Consider the following 20,041-nt stretch of genomic DNA (forward strand, 5'->3'; position numbering starts at 1 on the left):
ACGAAATTAAAGATACCCAGATAGAACACGTAATTACGGAAATAATACCCAAAAAGAAAAGGAAAGCCAACAGCACCTTTATCGTAAACCTATGCAGCCCGCCCAGCCAGACCAAAGAGGACTTTATCAGACTCTTTGCGGAGGCGAAAAAGAAGGCGGGACAAAACGCACTGGTAATTGCGGGTGATTTTAACGCTAAAAGCCCAAAATGGGGCTGCCCCAAAGAGGACAAAAAAGGGCGCGGCATATGCACGGCGGCAGAAAGCGTGGGCTGTGAACTTCTAACCGACGAAAATCAACCGACGAGAAACAGCGTGAGTCCAGACACGTGTCCCGACCTAAGCTTCGTCAGGGGTGCCAAGAACGCAGAGTGGGGGAACCTGCTCGAGAACCTTGGCAGCGATCACTATACATTCTAAGAATCAGCCTTACGGCGGAACAAGTCAGGAGGAAGATTGGCACGGCTCGGCTAACAGATTGGGACGCCTTTAGAGCGCACTGCAAGCAGCTCGAAGGAGGAACCATCGAATCGGCGGAGAACTGGAGCCAACAACTAAGACAAATCCAGGACCTCTACACCAAAGAGGTAGTTAGAACAGAACAGACACCCGAGGTGGACAAGCGGCTACTAAGGCTATGGGAGGCAAGACGCGGACTCACCAAGCGGTGGAAGAGACAAAAACTCAATAGAAAACTCAAAAAGAAAATTGCGGACATTACCAGGCAGGCGAAGGAGTACGCGAACCAGCTGGCAAGACAGGGATGGCAACAGTTTAGCAACGCGCTGAACGGCACCCTCAGCACGGCTAGGACGTGGCAGATCCTCAAGGCCCTCTTGGATCCGAGCAAAAACAAATCGGAAAGCAGCAAAGCGATACAGCGGCTAACCCATCAATACCAAGGAACAGACGAGCAACTACTAGAGGAAGTCCAGGTCAAATGCTACGGCAAAGACCAAGTCGAAAGTTATAAAGAAGAATACCGCGGAGAAGACACCCCCACGATGGACAGACCCATCACGAGAGAAGAAGTGATGGAAGCGGTCGCGTCGGCAACAAAAAACACAGCGGCAGGAGCAGACAAGATCCGAAACTCCTTAATTCGCAACCTCAACGACGAGGCAATTGACCAACTGACCAAATATCTAAACACGCTATGGCAGGAAGGAAGAGTCCCGGCGGAATGGAAACACGCCGTCGTCGTGATGATCCCGAAACCAGGCAAGAAACTACAGATATAGAACCTCAGGCCGATATCACTCACGTCGTGCCTGGGGAAGCTCTATGAGAAAATAATAACCAGAAGAATCCAAAATCATCTAGACAAGGAGCAACTGTACCCGGACAGCATGTTTGGGTTCAGAGCCAAGCTATCCACGCAAGACGTGCTACTCCAACTCAAGGAAGAAGTGCTCGAAACGATGCCGAAAGCGGGCGAAAACGTGGTCTTGGCCATCGACATAAAGGGGGCCTTTGACAACGTGAGCCACGTGGCCATCATGGAGGGCCTGAACAACGCCAACTGCGGAAAGAGAACCCACGACTACGTCAGGGACTTTCTCAGCAACAGAACGGCAACGGTAGGGCTAGGCGAGCTAAGAAGCGACGTCTTCCACACCCCGTGTAAAGGCACACCTCAAGGCTCGGTCATCTCGCCCGTCCTCTTCAACGTGGCAATGATTGGACTGGCAAACAAACTAAAGAGGATCGAGGGAATTCAGCACGCGATGTACGCCGACGACATCACGGTCTGGACCACCCGGGGATCCCTAGGCGAAAAACAAGAAAGGCTGCAAGAAGCTGCCACCTGCGTGGAAAATTACACAAAGGAAAGAGGATTGCGGTGCTCGACAGAGAAATCGGAGCTCCTCAGAATCGGCAGACATCCCACCCAAGCAACCCTGGAAGTCACCCTCGAGGGTCAACTCATACCCGAAAAGAACATGATAAGAATCTTGGGCATGTGGCTACAAGGCAGCCGCAAATGCAGTCACACCATTAGCCTGCTAAGCAAAGCGGCAGAGCAGGTGGGCCGCATGATCAACCGCGTCTCTCAAAAGAGATACGGCATGAGAGAGGAAGACACCCTCAAGCTAGTAAACAGCCTCATAGTCAGCCGAGTTACGTACTCCCTGCCGCACCACGCAACCACCAAGGCGGAAAGAGAACAAGCCGACACCATCCTGAGGAAGGCTTACAAGACGGCTCTCCACTTACCCAGAAACACGTCAACCGAGAAACTGCTACAATTAGGCATCAGCAACACTTTCGACGAACTCGCGGAAGCGCTGCTGGGAGCACAAAAAGTCAGACTAAGAGGCACTCCTGCGGGACGGGCGCTCCTGAAAAGGCTGGGTCGGGACACTCGCGGACTGACAGACAGATACGCTGAGATGCCGGACCACCTTAGAGAAACCTTTAACGTTAAGCCCATATCGAGAAATATGGACCCTAACCTTCACGCAAACCGACGCAAGGCTAGGGCGGAGTACGTAGAGAAAACGCTAGCCTCGGAAGAAAACACAGTATAAACGGACGCTGCCGTCTACCCGTGCGGGTCAGAACACGCAGCCGCACTGGTAGTCGTAGTCAGCAAAGGAAGAATGCTAACGAGCGCCGCAGCAAAAGTCGCGGGCGCAGCGGAGGCCGAGGAAATTGCCGTCGCGCTGGCGGCAGCAGAAGGCTACAGAACCGGTCGCCCACTCAACATACTAACAGATTCGAAAGAAACGTGCAAAAACTATACAAAGGGCAGAGTCAGCAAAACGGCGCTTAGGATACTCGGCGGGGTAGCCCCTGCAGGGTTGGAAAAACTCAGACATAATTTACTTTGGATCCCAGGCCACGCGGGAATAGAGGGGAACGAAAGGGCGGACAGCTTAGCTCGAGGGGAAGCAATCCGAGCCGGGCAGTCACACGCCCCGGGTCTTCACCTTCAAGCCTGCGAGGGGGGATACACAGAACTTTTAAGCCTATGCAAAGGCGTCAGGATTAGATACCCGCCACCACGCAAAAGCTCTGACAAAGGAGGAGGCCACTGCTTGGCGCAGATTGCAAACGAACTCCTTCCCCAATTTATATATACTAAGCAAAATGTACCCATCGCAATACAGGGACACCTGTCCGTGGTGCGGAGCCATACCCACACTCTACCACATCATATGGGAATGCGAACGTAACGAGGCATTTCACAAACACAAACACCCGAGTGCGGAGCAATGGGAGAGCCGTCTCACCAGCAGCGAGCTCACGGCCCAGAGGGCCTTTATAGAGCACGCGACCGGTGCAGCACGACTCAGTGGAGCCTTGGAATAGGGGCCCACCCTTGCTGAAAGAAGACTCTAGTCGCCGGCGCAAGCACGAAGACGACGGAGCCTTCGATCCGCGAATCCCTTTGGAAATCAATAAATGTTTTCACTCACTCACTCACTCTGGTTTGGAAACACTGACGCAATTCTGGACAGAAGCGCACATGCAGTGTGAGAGTGCAGCGCATCAGATGCGCTTTTTTTTTATCCCGCGCGCGCTATCAAAAACGTGGGGAATTCCGAGAAAAATCTAGCGAAAATGTGTGTGTCCCCAACAAAACATGACATCGTTAAAAAATCACGTGATCAAGACGTCACGTTACATGACTATGACGTTACAAGCATGACGACTCACTTTCTTTTTACCAATCAGCATTTCCAGCTTATCTACCCGAAAACCAATGCCTCCTGAAAAACATGTCTGAAGCGTCTGCTCGATTTCTATGGGCCCCCGAAATCGCCTCGACATTGCGCAGACTGGCCGCTAGACGGCGCTAAAAGATGACCCTTTCGCCGAACGGTACCTCCTTGAATAACGTTGACAAATTTGAAATAAATCCATGCTCCTGCAGTGTTCTCTATTCTTTCGGCAAGAAAAACAGCTCACTAGGTCCCTGTGTGATGCACACGCGCACAGTGACTTTGGGAGTAGTACAGCATGCCTGACTGACAGGATTTTTCCAAATGACAAGCACGTGCGTTGATGAAATGACAACTGGAACAAAGGGGAGTATCAGACATGGCGAGCGACTTGCGAATAAATAAAAAAAAAGAAACTGCGCTTGAAGGCACAGACACGTACGTGCGCACTTGCAAGGAAAAATGGCATGCGTCGGTGATGAAGGCGGCGGAAATCGTTTCTTACTGCCGTTTCAAGATTTTCGGGAAAGAGGTTTCTTGAACATCTTCGCGACTGAGTTCTTGTCTGTTATGTCAAGTGCATGGTTTGTTAGCAACGGTTTGATGAACTTCTTGCATATAATATGCAGCAGTGCTTCTCTGTGGCCGCTATCCTTGCTCTCACAGGTCAGGACAGGCAAACCCGCGATTTTATTCACACTAGTTGTATGCAGAGCAAGCATGTGTCCAGTGGCTTTTGAAGATGCGTTCGGTCTTTGAGCATGATATCAACGAACTTCTTGAGACCATGTAACACTCTTCGGAGCGCTGACGTCGGCTATAAGAGTCAACCCCTGTCTTGGAGGGCAGTCAATTAAACTGTCTACGTAGCATTTCCTTGGCTGGAAATGCAAGCTACAAACTGCAGAATAATTTGATGTTGTGCTTGGCTGCCGGTTCTTTCCTCTAATTACCTTGAGCCGTCTTTCCCATAGTTCTAAGTCAGCAGGGATTTCATGGAACGAAACGCCGGTCTTCTTGTTTCGGTGACTGGACATGCAAAACGGAACGACCAGCAACGCATTTTCGCTCGATACTCCCTCCAGCAACTGCAGTCATCGACGCGTCACCTGTCAAACGGTAACACTAAACACACCACACTAATAGTATAAGAAACAGCGCACCAGAAGGCATACTTTTTGCTGCAACGGCAGTCACAAGAAAATTATGTGCTGCTCGCGTGTCGTCTGCTAAGATGGGTGGATGGATGAATACGGTTGAACCCTTTAAATCGGGCGGTGGCTCAAGCCACCTAGCCATGACTTGTAAAATTTTACTCTTGTCTTAATTGCTTTTAGCCACCAATCATATAACATTTGCTTGGTTATTTCTACCCACTTGAAATATACTTTCCCTTCACTGTCCTTAAATCCCAATGCCTTGGGTAAATCAGCCCCGCTGCTTTCGACTGCAGGATGAAGCCATTTACAGAAAAGTAACAAATGTTCAGCCGTTTCCTCCTCCTCTCCGCACGTAATGCACAACGTGTCCATCTCACGACGTGGTACCTGACTCCAGTCCTGGCCTCAAACGGCAAAGAGCTTCCCCTACAGTTATCATAGATATTTTCTTAGGAAATTTCCTGCTTAAAGGTCCGGTATGTTCCCATTGCCGATTTCGTCAGCATCCCTGTTTTCCACAGAGCTCTCTCTGTTTCTTTAACCTTTTTCTTAACCGATAATTGCTGATTTGCCCCCTTACTGCTGTCCAGATACTTGTTTGTCAATTTTCTAGTTCGCTTTCTCCATTTCGTGTCAACATTCTTTATATACAGGTAGAGGGTTATCTGACAGCGCCGCCATACGGCGGACGCGCACTCTGACATTTCAGGCATGTTCTTCAGAAGGCATTGCGCAAACGCTTGTCATTTGTCTCGTAACAGTGGTGTAGTGAGGGCGTTTTTTTTAGTGTGGTGTTCCACCGTCGTCCTTTGGAGGTTTGCGCTAACCAGCAGGCGAGTCGCAGCAAACGCCCTGGCTTTCTCTCAGTGTCCAGCACTCTAAAAGCCATTAGTGCGTTGTGCGACACGGCCCTCGTGTCTTGCAGTTCGGCGCCATGTTCGAACGCTCCGTGAGTGTTCGGTTCCTTGGCACTCTGTCATTGTTGTAGCGGCCTCCGAATATCCATTGTTCTCACCCTAAACAACCTGAAACAAGTTGCGATGGAGGAGTTAGAGGAAACTGCTTGTCACTTTGATAACCTGCGTGAGATGATGGCTGTCATGAAGGACAACGCTGTCGACAACCTCTTACAGGATGTAATGAAGTTGTACAAAGAACTTTTGTGTGAATTAGAAAGTGTTCACGCCATCAAACTCTCTGCAATCAATGGACTGGAGGAGTTTATATTGGGAAAAGGCCATGTGTTAGATACTAAGAGATTCTTTCAATCAGCCATGGTGCGTTCTCTGCTCAATTTTCGGTACGAGACAAGGAAGACGTTCACGAGCGCGTGCTTTGGCTCTGTTGTTGCCTGTGAAGCATCTGCAGGCAATATGAAGTTTGTTGAAAACTATCAGAGGAAGATGTACGAGGAGGGAAGCCACGTCGTGATATACTATATGTGCGAATTGGAGCATGACCCATCGCTCATTAAGTTCATCAAAGTTTCAGTTAAGGACCAAGGAGGCAAACGCGTGAATGTGTCAAATCATGATCTCATGAATGGTGTGTACATGATTACATTTGCTGCCAATGGGCCTGGTATCTATGACATCCGTGTGGCTCTTTCAAACCAGGATGTAAATGGGAGTCCATTCACCATACTTGTTCAGGGTGGAAAGTCAACTGTGCCAAAAGCACCACCAATGATGAATGACCTTGGGTCTAATGCTCCCCATGTGCGGCATGGGAGGTTAGCAGTCGATGGCACAAATCCTACCAGCACTAGTATTGTTGCTAGCTTGGGCAAGCCTACACAAGCCCTGGCAAAGGGATTTTCTGTACCAAGTGATGGTTCTGAAAAGCACCGTGAACACGTCTTCTTGCCAGAAACTGACAACCATGGGGAAAAGGCAGATTGCAACATGTTCCTTCAGAGTCTGCTGCCATTCATGGCTGAGCAGAAAGAACTGCCAGAGCCTTCCAGTTTTGCTGAAAGTGTGGCAAAGGCAGCATCTTGCAAAGCACCTGCAGAGCTTGACAGTGGGGCTGCTTGTCCTCAGACCTCTGGGCCCAAACATGGAAGCTTTAATATTCAAATCCACAGCTCTGCTGGTCATGCACTGACACCTGCATCCAATCTTGACAGCTTGAAGGTTAAAATTGGCACAGGCATAGCTCATCAGCAGAAGCCTGCACCTGGGCATGACAAGTTTACTGTCGAGATTGACAGCTGCGCTGGCCATGCACTGACACCTGCAACCAAGCAGGACAGTTTGAAGGTTAAAATCGACACAGGTGCAGCTTATCAGCAGAAGCCTGCACCTAAGCATGACAAGTTGGACATCAATGTTGATAGCTCTGCTAGCCAAGCACTGACACCTGCAACGAAGCATAACAGCTTGAATGTTAAAAGCAGCACCAGTGAAGCTCATCAGCAGCAGTCTGCACCTGGGCATGACCAGTTGAATATTAAGACTGACAACTATGCTGACCATTCACTGACAACTTCAGCTGACCATGACAGGTTAAGTGTCAAAACAGGTGCAGGTGCACCTCATCTGCAGAAATCTGCTGCCACTCCATGGGTGCCTGCATCCAAGCATAATGACTTCACTGTTAAAGTCGACAACCATGTGACTCAGCGGAAGACATCATGGATCAAACATGGCATCGTTGACATTAAAAGAAGCCCTGGAAAGGAATTTGTGCATTCTGTTTCTGTTCAGCTGGACACCTTGAAGTCTTTAAAGCTGGCTGAAAGCCGTGTTGAAAACATGCCTGCTGGTTCAGCAATACAAAGTTGCAAGCCTGCAAACATGCCCCCAGCAGCCGGTGAGTTGAAAAAGTCTCAGCAAATTGGCTAAGTAGGGTAGGCACATCAGCTTGTACAGAATGTGAAACCTGTTGGATTAATAATTTCTGTAGGTGCTGCAAAAAGTACTGATGTTCCTCCAAGGCGAGCCTGTGCCTTGAAACCGGTTGGTTCCATATCGTCAAGGAGCCGGTATTCTTCTTGCACAGCCCCATCTGTGAGTGCATCCCACACAAATGCACCAGCTTACCGCCCTGGTAAGTGGCATCACCAAGGGACAACTCCTTCTGCTTTTAGAGTGAAAGGTGTTATAGCTTTGCTTGAGCCATGTAACCCAGCATTCTACCATGGAATCTAAAGCGTCAGCTGTAAAGACTTACCTAATTTTACTTGATTTAATTCAATGGCCACCACTTGCTGTGTTTCGTAGCAGTGGACAGAGTAAAATCTTTTCTTGGTTTGAGGGGAAATGTGAGAGAGGAGAAGTGCAGGATGGAAGGCCGGAATAACCTAAATGGCTTAACCAGAGAGCTTTTCGCTGATTATTGTGCTAAGCCGGTAAGTTTTTTCGTGCATTGTACGACCTCATTTTTCATGCTGCTACTTGAACAGTGCAGAATGCTGTTCTGCCGAGGTCATGAATATCTTACTGTGTCAACAATATGTCATCCTGCTGTATCTATGAAATACTCTGCATGATGTTTTCTGTAAGTGAGCATATAAGTGGCATTGAATTAAAGGCAATCCCACTGGGTCATAGTTCTTAGTAAAATTAGATAGGCTGGTCCTTTGATGGCCTTGTCAATTGTTTGGAATGAAAAGCATGCTTTCAGTACCGAAAAATTGAGAGTAGAAATTTTTTTTTTCTTGCAACCCTGATTCAGACCTGTGACAGTGACATGAGGTGTTGCAGGTTTGCTTCGTTTTTATTTCCACATTTAGTTTGTCTTTGTGGCAGTGATGCAAAAGTTGTCTTGGTATTCAGTGCATATTCTTTCGTTTTCTTTTCTGTGCAACAAAACTTTCACCTTATGTCACCACACTGTTATTGTGGAAACGGCTGGCAGTGGTGATCCTTGTTTCCTATATCTCACTATTTTCTAGCTTATGAGAGCTCAGTTTTTCGGCGACAGTAAACCTCTTTATCATTAAAAATAGTTATATTGATTAGGGTCTGTTTTTAAAATGTTGGACTGCAATCAGCAAACATGTTTTCACTACTTGTGCAACGGCTGTATTGCAGTTCTACGCATAGAACCTGTACCATTGTACCTTAAATGCAGAAGAGACAGGCAGCAGTTATGTATGCATTGTGCACCATCTTATGCTTCCTGTGGTTTCTGATTAGTTTCTTCCCACATCAGTGACACTCTGCATTCATGCGTCTCCCCCCAATCCCACTTTTTTTTTTACACTGTGTAAATAGTTATGGCATGAAAAATGTGGGGTTGGACAGCCTCATAATGCTTGCATTTGTAATGGCTGTGTTCATTTATGCATTATTTCCCACTGGCTATGCTTGTTATTTCAGGGTCAATCTCTGCCAGATTAGTTCTAGAGTTGGACTCCTACAAGAACATCAACTTTCACTATCCCATTGGGATCACCTCCACTTTGCAAGGCAACATCATTGTTTGCGACACAGGGAACAATCGAGTTGTTACCTTCGATCCTGAAGGAAGGCCACTGCATGAAGCCGTCCTTAGTGAGTGAAGCTGCTCGTTTCTTATTGTGCCAGGTTAAATATATGCCTGAGACATGGCACAGTAAAAGGTCGGGCCGCCACGGTGGCTCAGTGGTTACGGCGCTCGGCTGCTGACCCGAGAGACGCAGGTTCGATCCTGGCCGCGACGCTCGAATTTCGATGCAGGCAGAATTCTAGAGGCCCTTGTACTGTGCAATGTCAGTGCACGTTACAGGACCTCAGGTGGTCGAAATTTCCGGAGCCCTTCACTACGAAGTCCCTCATAGCCTGAGTTGCTTTGGGACGTAAAACACCCTTTTCTTTTTAGTAAAGTAGATCCTGCTCAGGATAGTAATTTTTTTCTGAAGCAGTTTGGCATGGTTGCCATTGAAGGTACAGGGTTGTCCACTGCTAGCTTGAACACGTGAGAGGCGTGGCTGTGCTCTTCGAATGGCCTGCATCCGACACAGCTACGCGTCGAAGCTAAGGGGTCTAGATCTAGTGCTTCCCGTCGTCTGCCTTTTTGCTTTTTTGCACACGTGCAACAATAGCAATAGCGCTCTGAGGAGTGGCAATTTCCTGCTTGAAGATCCTGTATGTTCCCAGTGCTGATTTAGTCAGCATCCCTGTTTTACCCATGCTGCTTGCGTGTTCAAGCTAGAAGCAGATGAAGTTGAAGTTGAAAGTTTATTAATAAATCAAAAAAATGTTACAAGCGTATACAGCGAGAGGTCCCATGGTACAAGACCGTGGGTGGGACCTCCCATGTCAATAAATTTCAATATGCAACAAAATGGGACACAAAGAATGAATAGATAGATACATAGTTTAATATGAGCACCGAAATATTTAAATACAAACAATATAATGCAGGAGAATGCACAGCAAAACACACACAGATGTCGCGATACGTAGGATCAATAACAAAAAAGAAAAAACCACTCATTAAGAAGGAAAAGCTTTAATTTGACCTTGAACAAAGAAAGCGTATTAGTTTGTTGATGACTCTGTAGGTTGACATTTTTCACTTTCTGGAAAAACTTTGCAGGGGTCACTTAAGGTCCACCTTAACGATATGATGCAATAGCGTTAATTAGTTTATGCCATATAGCTGCCACGGTGGCTCACTGGTTATGGCGCTCGGCTGCTGACCCGAAAGACGCGGGTTCGATCCCGGCCGCGTCAGTTTAATTTCGATGGAGGCGAAATTCTAGAGGCCCGTGTACTGTGCGTTGTCAGTGCACGTTAGAGAACCCCAGGTGGCCGAAATTTCCGGAGCCCTTCACTACGGCGTCCCTCATAGCCTGAGTCGCTTTGGGACGTTAAACACCCATAAAACCAAAAATGTCAAACTAGTTTGTGCCATATATGCGGAATTGGCCAATCTCTACTTACATTCATATGTCCCTGGAAGTCCTCGTACCACTCCTGGCGCAGTGGTGCAGTGGTTAAGCAATGTGCCACTGCTTTGCAGTGGAGGTGCTGTCGCTGGCCGGGCTTGTGAGATCCATGTTGGTATTCCCAAGCAACCTCTGGCGACCATTCATTAATTGAACTCTGCCCCGGTGGGCAGATTGTGGTAACGTCACAAAGTCACGTGACCTAGGTGACACTACTTGCCACCTAGGTTGCTTCTCTGGGGATTTTTCATGGACTTTTCGCTCACGGCCATTGGTGCCGGATTTTCTGTAACACAAGGCCTATAATGCAAGTGCGTTAAAAATATCCGCAGGAGCTGTGTTCTTCTCCTCATTGTAGTACACTTACACTTGACCGCTTTGTGGTTTCAAGCACATGTGCAGTGGAGTTTAGTTACTCAAAGCTGTACCAATAATATTTGAAAAAAGTGCTAGCAACTGACGGGAAAAAACACAGGAAGAAACGACGACACAGGCGCTATATCGTCTTTTCTTCCTGTGTTTTTTCCCCGTTAATTCTTTGTGCTTTTGTCACATTTGAACTTCAACAACTCGCCCAACTTTTGGTGTTGCTGTACCAATAAGCATTCCTGCTTGTTAAGGTGGGCAGTCATGTACAACCTTTGTCCGTATAGTTTCGAGACTGATTTATTTTCTTCTCTAGAAATGATTCCCCAAAACAAATGTTGGTGTGTATGTGCAGTGCCATCTTTTTGGGCTAACTTGAGCTATTTATGTTAATTGCTGTGGCAGCCACTAGAAGGCACTACATGTAAAAAAATACGTCGTCACTAGTCGTCTGCACATTCTCCTGTGAATGAATGTAGAGAGATGGACGTTCACCTCGAACAGCGTGTAAACATAGAATTCTGCATGAAGCTTGGCAAGACAGCCACACAGACATATGAGCTCCTTCGTGATGCTTACGGCAGCGAGACATTATCGCTGGCGCGAGTTTTCGAGTGGCAAAAGAGGTTCTTTTCGGGGAGAACGTCTGTGGAGGACAACACAAGGAAGGGGCGCCCTTCAACCTCACGGAATGAAAACGTGGCTCGGATCAGGGAAATCGTACAGCAAGACCGCACCATTACAGTCCGCATGCTATCAGATGGTTCTCGAGGCAGAGAAGGATGCTGCATTCGTCGACAGCATCATTGCTGAAGACGAAACATGGTGTTTTCAATACGATCCTCAGAGAGGCAGAACACCGAATGGCGGTCCACAAGCTCTCCAGCGTCGAGAAAGGTGCGGCGACAAAAGACCAAAACAAAGACGATGCTGATAGTTTTTTTCGATGCCAGAGGTGTCATCACCACGAGTTCGTCCCACAAGGGCAGACGGTGAATCAGGATTTTTATATCTGCGTGCTCCAACATATGCGTGATGCACTGTGGCGCCGTCGCCCTGACTTATGGGCATCTGAGCAACGGAGCCTTCTCCACGATAACGCAAGGCCGCACACTGCTCTCAGCGTGACAAAATTTCTCTCCAAGCACAGCATTACTGTACCGCCATCCGCCATACTCCCTGACCTCTCCGCATTAGATTTTTTCCTGTTTCCTCGTGTGAAGAGAGCCCTAAATTGTCGCTGTATGGGGAGCGTGGAGGCCACTCAAATGCCGCTACAAAGGAGTTGACAGCCCTGCCAACAGAAGCGTTCCGACTGTTTCCAAGACCTCAAAAAGCGTTGGAAGATATGTTTATAGACTGCAAGGAGACTTTTTCGAAGGGATGCTGCACGATTTCAATGTCACACGCATTTTTTTTAATGGACTCAGTCTCGGAAATTTGCGGATAAAGGTTGTATACTTCATGACGCGGTTTGAACTTCAACATGTGAACAGAAAATTATGTTTACATGTTGAAGTTCATTATTATGTTTACGTGTTGAAGTTCATTGAAGGTATATTATGTTTACCATAGAATTTCATCGGGCCAAAGTGTGCTGTCAGCAAGTTAAAGCTGATGATTCTTCATGTGGTGCATGTTCTATGGCATAGTTGCCACTGGTGTGCCTTTGTGCTGCTTCTTGTATCGACACTGTAGCCCTCCTTTAGATGTTATTGTAGCCTACACATGACTGGATAGGTAGATCGGAAGCAAGGCCCACTCAATGTCAAGCATGCAGTGAAGCTTTAATGTCGTTTCAAGATAGTCTCCCCACATGAAAGTGATGGTGGCTGGCAAGTACAGCAGAGAGCTTATGAGAAGTGCACCGTACAGATCAAATGCACGAAACACCCATGTGTTGTGCGACATTGGTACACTTTAGAGAACCCCAGGTGGTTCAAATTAATCCAGAGCCTTCCAGTATGGCTTCTCTCTCTCTTCCTTCTTCTACTCCCTCCCTCCTTCATGCCTTCCCTCTCTATGAGGTTAAGGTGTCCTCTGAGAAGTGAGACAGTTATTGCTGCGTTAATTTCCTCATAAATGATTATTATTATTATTAGGTGGAAGCTGACTGTGCTTGTTGTGTAATGGGCTAAATGTGCTAGCAAAACGTGCATCGAGTTTGGTGGCAAACACGTTAGAAAAGTGCAGAGCATGCTTGTAACGTCACATGGGATTTTAAGAGAAATGTTTGTGTTTCATTTATGTAGCAAATTGAAGCAACCATGCTTAAAAATGGTTATTAGAACTATGTATGGTAGGGTTCGTCAGAAGGAAGCCTCCTATTATAGAGTCTATCGTGTTTTGTCACTGGGACCGTTTTGTGATCACCAGCTTTCAATGAATCCTTATTTGGACATAAACAGGAAAAAATTTATTTTTTTTGATAGCTTAATGGACACACTGACACCAAAGCAAAATTTCTAAAAATTGTCAGATGTGTCTGCCACTCCTTTTCATTCTGAGTAAATTGCTATTCCCTTTTGATTGCTTGGTAAACATGCTATGCACAGACATTTTAAGACCTGAACAAGGAGCGGGAGCAAAGTGGTTGAAAGTGCTCTAGAGGGAAGGTTGGTTAATTGCTAATTTTGGAGTAACAGAAATACTGTAATGAGAAAAAGGTGGACAAGAAGAAAAACCATACAGGTTTGTTCGTGTTCTCATTCTTCAGCATTTTGCACTAATTGTAATGCCCAAGTAATTGTCAGAGATTGCATTCTGCTACCTTCCTCACTTATCATGGGATGGTTGCTACGCACAGAATCAAAGTGGATTGTGTAGATATGCAGTCAGACTTCAGTGCAGCAGTCTGACGTCAGTGCAGCAGTCTGACGTCAGTGCAGCAGTCAGACTTCAGTGCAGCAGTCAGACTTCAGTGCAGCAGTCAGACTTCAGTGCAGCAGCCAGACTTCAGTGTAGCAGTCAGACTTCAGTGCAGCAGTCTGATGTCAGTGCAGCAGTCAGACTTCAGTGCAGCAGTCAGACTTCAGTGCAGCAGTCAGACTTCAGTGCAGCAGTCAGACTTCAGTGCAGCAGTCAGACTTCAGTGCAGCAGTCAGACTTCAGTGCAGCAGCCAGACTTCAGTGTAGCAGCCAGACTTCAGTGTAGCAGCCAGACTTCAGTGCAACAAACACTGTCACAGCAGTCTATTTTTAATTCTGTGTTAGCTAACCATATAATGTTACATAATTAATTTCTCCCACAGCTGATGCGGTGGCTAAACGGTTATGGTGCTCTGCTGCTGACCCGGAAGACAGGAGTTCGATCTCGGTTATGGCAGTCAAATTTCAATGGACGTGAAATTCTAGAGGCCCAATAAATTACCTTGGGCTCCTCCTGGAAAAAATCCCTGGCTATGTGCTTGCTGACATAGTTGGACGAACACAAGAATGAAGTGCCAGATGCCCCACAAAGGATGCTTGCCAACCAGTGGCTCTTACCTATTGTTATATCATTACTGTGAAGTCACCTTGCACTTGCTACAGTTAAGCCCAGATATATCAAACCTGCATATATTGAATAATTATTTATATAGAACAGTCAGAACTTCCCTTTGAAAATCCCTTGTGAAAGTATAGCACTATAGTTCGTGAACATTGAACTCGTGTTCAGTGGAACATCCAGTATATCAAACAGTGCTGCGCCCTTTAAGTACCACTTCTTCTAACGGCGCTATTCGAACCTTTTTCACTTGTGGAGACGGATCGACTGCGCAGCCTTGGGCAGCTGCTGCCAGTGCTGGTGCTGCGAACCCACGTGATGACGTGAACTAGAGGAGTATTTCAGGTTGACCTGTGGTCTCTTGTACTCATTTTTCACACCACATTGCTGTCATGCTATGAAGCCAACCTAACTAAGTCCTTGTGGTGGCCTTCACCTGAAACGCTTCGCTGCCAAGTCTGCTGAAACCAACCATACTGTAGTTCTAATGAGATATTGCATGTATAGTTTAGCGGTAACAGAATTAAGCATCTTATGATAGGCAGTGGTTTATTCCAAACCATCTTCTGCTGCCATTTCGATGTGCAGCAGAGTGGTAGAAACCGCCTAGTAAGCGGTGTGCTACCAGCACGCTGGTGGATAGCACATTGAAGAATGCATCTAGCATTGATGCAATGTAGTCTTGCTTCTAGGTTGCACAAAAGTTTTTTTTTTTTGCTGTTTTTAATATATTGAATTATTGATATTGACGCTGTGCATCCCGCATGTTCGCTTAGCGCTGACCTGAAGCACGCGCCGTCTCCAAAAGAGGAAGTGGAAGTGACAGCGATCTAGAGCTGTGGTCAAGACGTTCGTCGAAGCCCGCCGCTGTTTCTTGTGATCAGTTATGTCCCGCATTCACGCGTGGCATCTTGGTGGAGGTTTGCTGGGTTGTGCACCCCATGCCCAGGGCCCCTTCAGGAAGCCGGGACTCCAGCCCGCCTGAATTCTGGAAAGTCGTTTACGCCCACCCACCAAGGTAGCCGGCAGCTACAAGGGCTGTAACCAGAGTTCGGTCTTCTGCAGTCTCGTCTGACCGTGAGAACACTTACCTCCGATTCAGCGCGACCATCAGTGTCCACCCAAAACCTTGTTAGCATGCCAGATGCCATCCCTTCGCCGTCCATTGTACTGCAGCAGCCACGCGAGCCACCCACCTTTCAAGGTTTTCCAGGCGAGGACCCGCAGGACTGGTTCGAGAAGTCCGAGCTCGTAGCCCAATACAACAGGTGGGCTGATGACTCGAAGCTGCAGCACGTGTTTTTTTCGCTGGGGGTTGCAGCTCGTACTTGGTTTGAGAACCAAGAGGCCAAAATAACAACGTGGGGTTCCTTCAAGACTCACTTTTTGCAGGCTTTTACCACCGTCCTCCGGAAAGAACGTTCCGAGCTGCTCCTCCAGACACGCGTCCAGCTTCCAAACGAGACCGTCCTCGCTTACTCCGAGGGCATGGCGAAGCTCTTCCGCCGGGCTGATCCCAACATGTCCGAAAAGAAGCTGTGTTTTCTTATGAGGGGCTTCAAGGAGCAGATCTTCGCTGGGTTAGTTCGAAGCCCGCCCAGAACAGTCGCAGAATTTGTTTCCGAACCCACTACAATGGAGAAGACAGTACGAGCGTCAAGACAGTACGAGCGTCCGCCGTCGCTGATGGCTACCAGCGATGTCGATGCTTCTAGCCACGACGTCCTTCGGGAGACCATCCGGACTGTCGTACGCGAAGAGCTTCAAAAGCTCTTTCCAGCCCTGCATTCGCCGCAGGTTTCTTCCATTTCGGACATTATTCGTGAAGAGGTCCAACAGGCGCTCATGCCGCCAGACCCTCTTCAGCCGAACACAACACCCCAGATGATGACATAAGCAGCAGCCGTTTGCCGTCTACCACCACCTCCAAGTCGTTCCGATACACTTGTCCACATTTGCCGCCAACCACTCCTTCCTCACCTCTCTTGGGTCCCCCCTCAGAAGAGCGACGTCTGGCATACTGCCGATCATCACCCTCTGTGCTATCACTGCGGAGAGCCCGGTCACGTCTACCGCAACTGTCGTTACTGACGTATGGGTCTGCAGGGATATAGTGCCGATGCGCTCCGACCGCAGCGTGGTCAATGGCCTCGAGAAATAAGCGATTACCTGGCCGCGGCACCTGAAGGACCACAATTGCGGCCTTTCCAGCAGATCAGGATGGACATGCTGGGCCCATTCCCTCTTTCTCATTCAGGAAACAAGTGGGTCATCGTGGCAACTGACTACTTGACACGATACGCGGAAACATCAGCTCTGCCAAGTGCCACAGCCCTTGACGTGGCAAAATTTTTCATCCATCAGATTGTTTTGCGTCACGGTGCACTGAAGATCCTAATCACCGACGGGTACAGCATTCATGGCTGACCTCCTACAGCAGATTTTACGCCACAGTCATACGGATCACCGAAAGATGACATCCTACCACCCTCAGACGAACGGTTTAATGGAATGATTAAACAAAACCCTAGGTGACATGCTTTCAATGTATGTCGGCGATCAGCACAGAACTTGGGATGAGGTGCTCCCATACATCACCTTCGCATACAATACGGCTGTACAGGAAACGAGAAACATGCCACCGTTCCGTCTCGTTTACGGCCGCGACGTGACCACGATGCTCGACGCCCTGTTACCGCATGTGGACGACATCGACTCGAATGCGGATCTTCACACCTTCCTGCACCTCGCTGAAGAGGCTCGTCAGCTGGCCAGAGTGTGGATTCTCGACCAACAATGCTGAAATGCCCAACACTATAACCTCCGACGCCGCAATACTCGGTACACATCAGGAGACCGTGTGTGGTTCTGGTTTCCCATTCGCCGACATGGACTTAGCGAAAAGCTCCTCTGCCAATATTTTGGACCCTACAAAGTGATCAGGCCAATTGGAGACCTCAACTATGAGGTCGTTCCTGACGGCTTTCAGAAGTCTCGGCAATTCCTGCACCCTGGGGTTGTACACGTTGTCTGTCTCAAGCCTTACTACAAGCGGTAGCGGTAGAGCTGGACTTTTGCGCGCACATCATGCTTCCCCTAGTGAACTTTTTGTTTAAACACACAGGCTACGCATCGGGACGATGCTCTTTCTTTCCGTGCGTCCAGTGACACGGTGCATCTCGCGTGTTCTCTTAGCGCTTACCTGAAGCGCTCGCCGCCTCAAAAAGAGGAAGTGGAAGTGACAGCGATCTGGAGCTGTGGTCAAGACGTTCGTCGAAGCCCGCCGCTGTCTCTTGTGATCAGTTATCTCCCGCATTCACGCGTGACAATATATAGAACTATTTCACAATCTCCTTCGAATTCGATATATTCGGGTTTGACTGTATATTTGGGTACAACTCAAGAGCAAGACGGCAGATGCCCCTCAAAGGAGGGCTTTCCAACTAATGGTGTTCCCATTAAACCTGGTAGCATTGACGTTGCGTGGCTAAATTGGATTAACTACAGTTTCACGAAATTCTTTCGACGCCATTGGCTGGAAGGCCTCCTTTTGAGGGGCATCTGCTGCTTCGTTCTTGAGATGTAGCAGACTATAGACCTTTTGCAAAACTCCGTAAGTTAGCTTTTCTGCTTAGCAAAGACCCCTTTACCATGGCGTTGTGGATCGTCCTAGGGGGTTGAAATTGGGTGTAGTGCTAAAGACTACTATTCCACGCTTTATGCTGTGCACACACTGACGAGCAGTACTTAGACACAGCTGCCTTTCACCCTTGCTTTGTGACTGAAGCGGAGAGGGCGAATTGTACCTGCAAAGTAGTGGTTTAGGAGCTTAATCCCTTTATCACATCAGCAATAAAGGGTAGAAGCATGCAGGAAAGGGGCCGGGCATTAATCTGGCAACAGATGTCTCCAGCGTTGCACTTTATTTCTGCCTCCAAAACCGGTTTGACCGCCATGATGAAGAGGTTTGCACTATGAAGAGGAGTTTACTCCCAAAGTTTTGCAAAGGGTCCATAGCATGCACCTGCTAGCGGCTGTGGCCGATGCAACATAGTTCTTTGCAGTTTCATAACAATGGTCAATGCCATTGGTAGGGTCTCGTTTTAAGGGAATTTGCCAATTTGTTCTTGGGTTACATCTGTCTGTAGTGTTTTACTTGAGTTCATTGTATCAGAGTTACAAATTGTAAACAATAGCCGTGTAAACACTGACAAATATCTAGTTTCAATACTCAGCTGAATGCGCCAAAGCAAGCGCTAATAGAATGCTTACTGTGGGTATGTTTGCTGTTCTGCCTCCTTATCTTTTTCATTATTCCCATTTGGGTCCCCCATAGGCGCTGTGCACTTCTTCCCACTTCATTGTGTTTCCCACTTCATTGTGTTTCCCACTTCATTGTGTTTGCTTGTCTTTCTAGACTTTCTCTGAATGCATGCACCCGTCAGTGACAATGTAGGGGTGTGGACCTGTGGCTGTCGAGCATTGAGCGCATGAAAGCAGCTTTTATGCTGACATTGTGTATGCAGTGATGGCATGGTGTTTGCTGATAGTCTTGGTGTGATCATGTAAAAGCTAATGAACATGTCAAAAACTGTCAAACAACCAGATTTCCCAGCTGCTTTTCAGTTAAGTAGTTTAGATAGATTTTTTTTTCGGCCCAATTCTTTTTCGGACACTTTAATGTTCTCTGTTGGATCTGAGTTTTTGGTTGGCGATGTCTAAGTCCATGTAGCTTTATTAGGGCCTGCTGCAGTGGTGTCATGATGCAACGGCACACCAGGCATGAAAATTCCACCATGGTTCTAATGCTGAAACAGTGGAAGTTGCCAAGTATGACAGATTTTTTTTAATGAACAACATTCATGCACTATCTAGTCCAACCAAATCGCTGCTATAGGCTGGTTTTGTCACTCAGAAGTTTCTGCTTGAGCAGAATTTTTCACGTGGCTCATGAATTCCATTGCAGCAGGGTTTGCCTAAACAGCAGAAGACAGCTGTTCTTTGGCTGAGACCACTGTTATCACTCATTGTTTTTCCAGCCGGCTCAAAGGAGAAGTTCTATCGTCCATCAGCGGTTGTAGCAATGGAGGATGGGAAATATGCCGTAAAAGATGACTGCTGCATCTATGTCTTCTCCAGACATGGTGAATTCATCCACACTTTGGGGAAGGGGAGCCTGCAAAAGCCATATGGTGAGTTGTTCAGTGAACTGTGTGTGCTTTGTCTGCGGTGTTCTAGTGTGGCCACCATAGCTTCAGTGCCTCCCGGTGATGTTTACAGCAAGCAGCAGGTGCCGTGATTACGGCCAAAGGCCCAACGAAGTTTTATATTGCAGGAGAACCAAGTTGTGGGATGGAAAAGAAAAAGAATATAGAAGGGATAGGAGCATACTTGTCAGCAGGTCACTGAGAAAACTTTGCAACTATACGACTAAAAGTTGAAATGCCAAACAACGAAATGTGACTGGTGGAAGCCGAGATGTG

General features: G+C 47.6%; 1 protein-coding gene across 1 annotated transcript in view; it reads left to right on the top strand.

The window, feature by feature from the left end:
* Positions 1–5,184: 5,184 nt before the first annotated feature.
* Positions 5,185–20,041, top strand: part of LOC144093558 (uncharacterized) — a 50,743-nt gene continuing 35,886 nt past the window's right edge. The window contains exons 1-4 of the mRNA XM_077627089.1: positions 5,185–7,641; positions 7,735–7,878; positions 9,153–9,326; positions 19,598–19,750. Of these exons, the coding sequence (XP_077483215.1) occupies positions 5,868–7,641; positions 7,735–7,878; positions 9,153–9,326; positions 19,598–19,750 (2,245 nt within the window). The 5' untranslated portion in view covers positions 5,185–5,867. The remainder of the gene's footprint in view (positions 7,642–7,734; positions 7,879–9,152; positions 9,327–19,597; positions 19,751–20,041) is intronic.

This window comes from Amblyomma americanum, chromosome 6 (assembly GCF_052857255.1).
Source record: "Amblyomma americanum isolate KBUSLIRL-KWMA chromosome 6, ASM5285725v1, whole genome shotgun sequence".
NCBI lineage: Eukaryota > Metazoa > Arthropoda > Arachnida > Ixodida > Ixodidae > Amblyomma > Amblyomma americanum.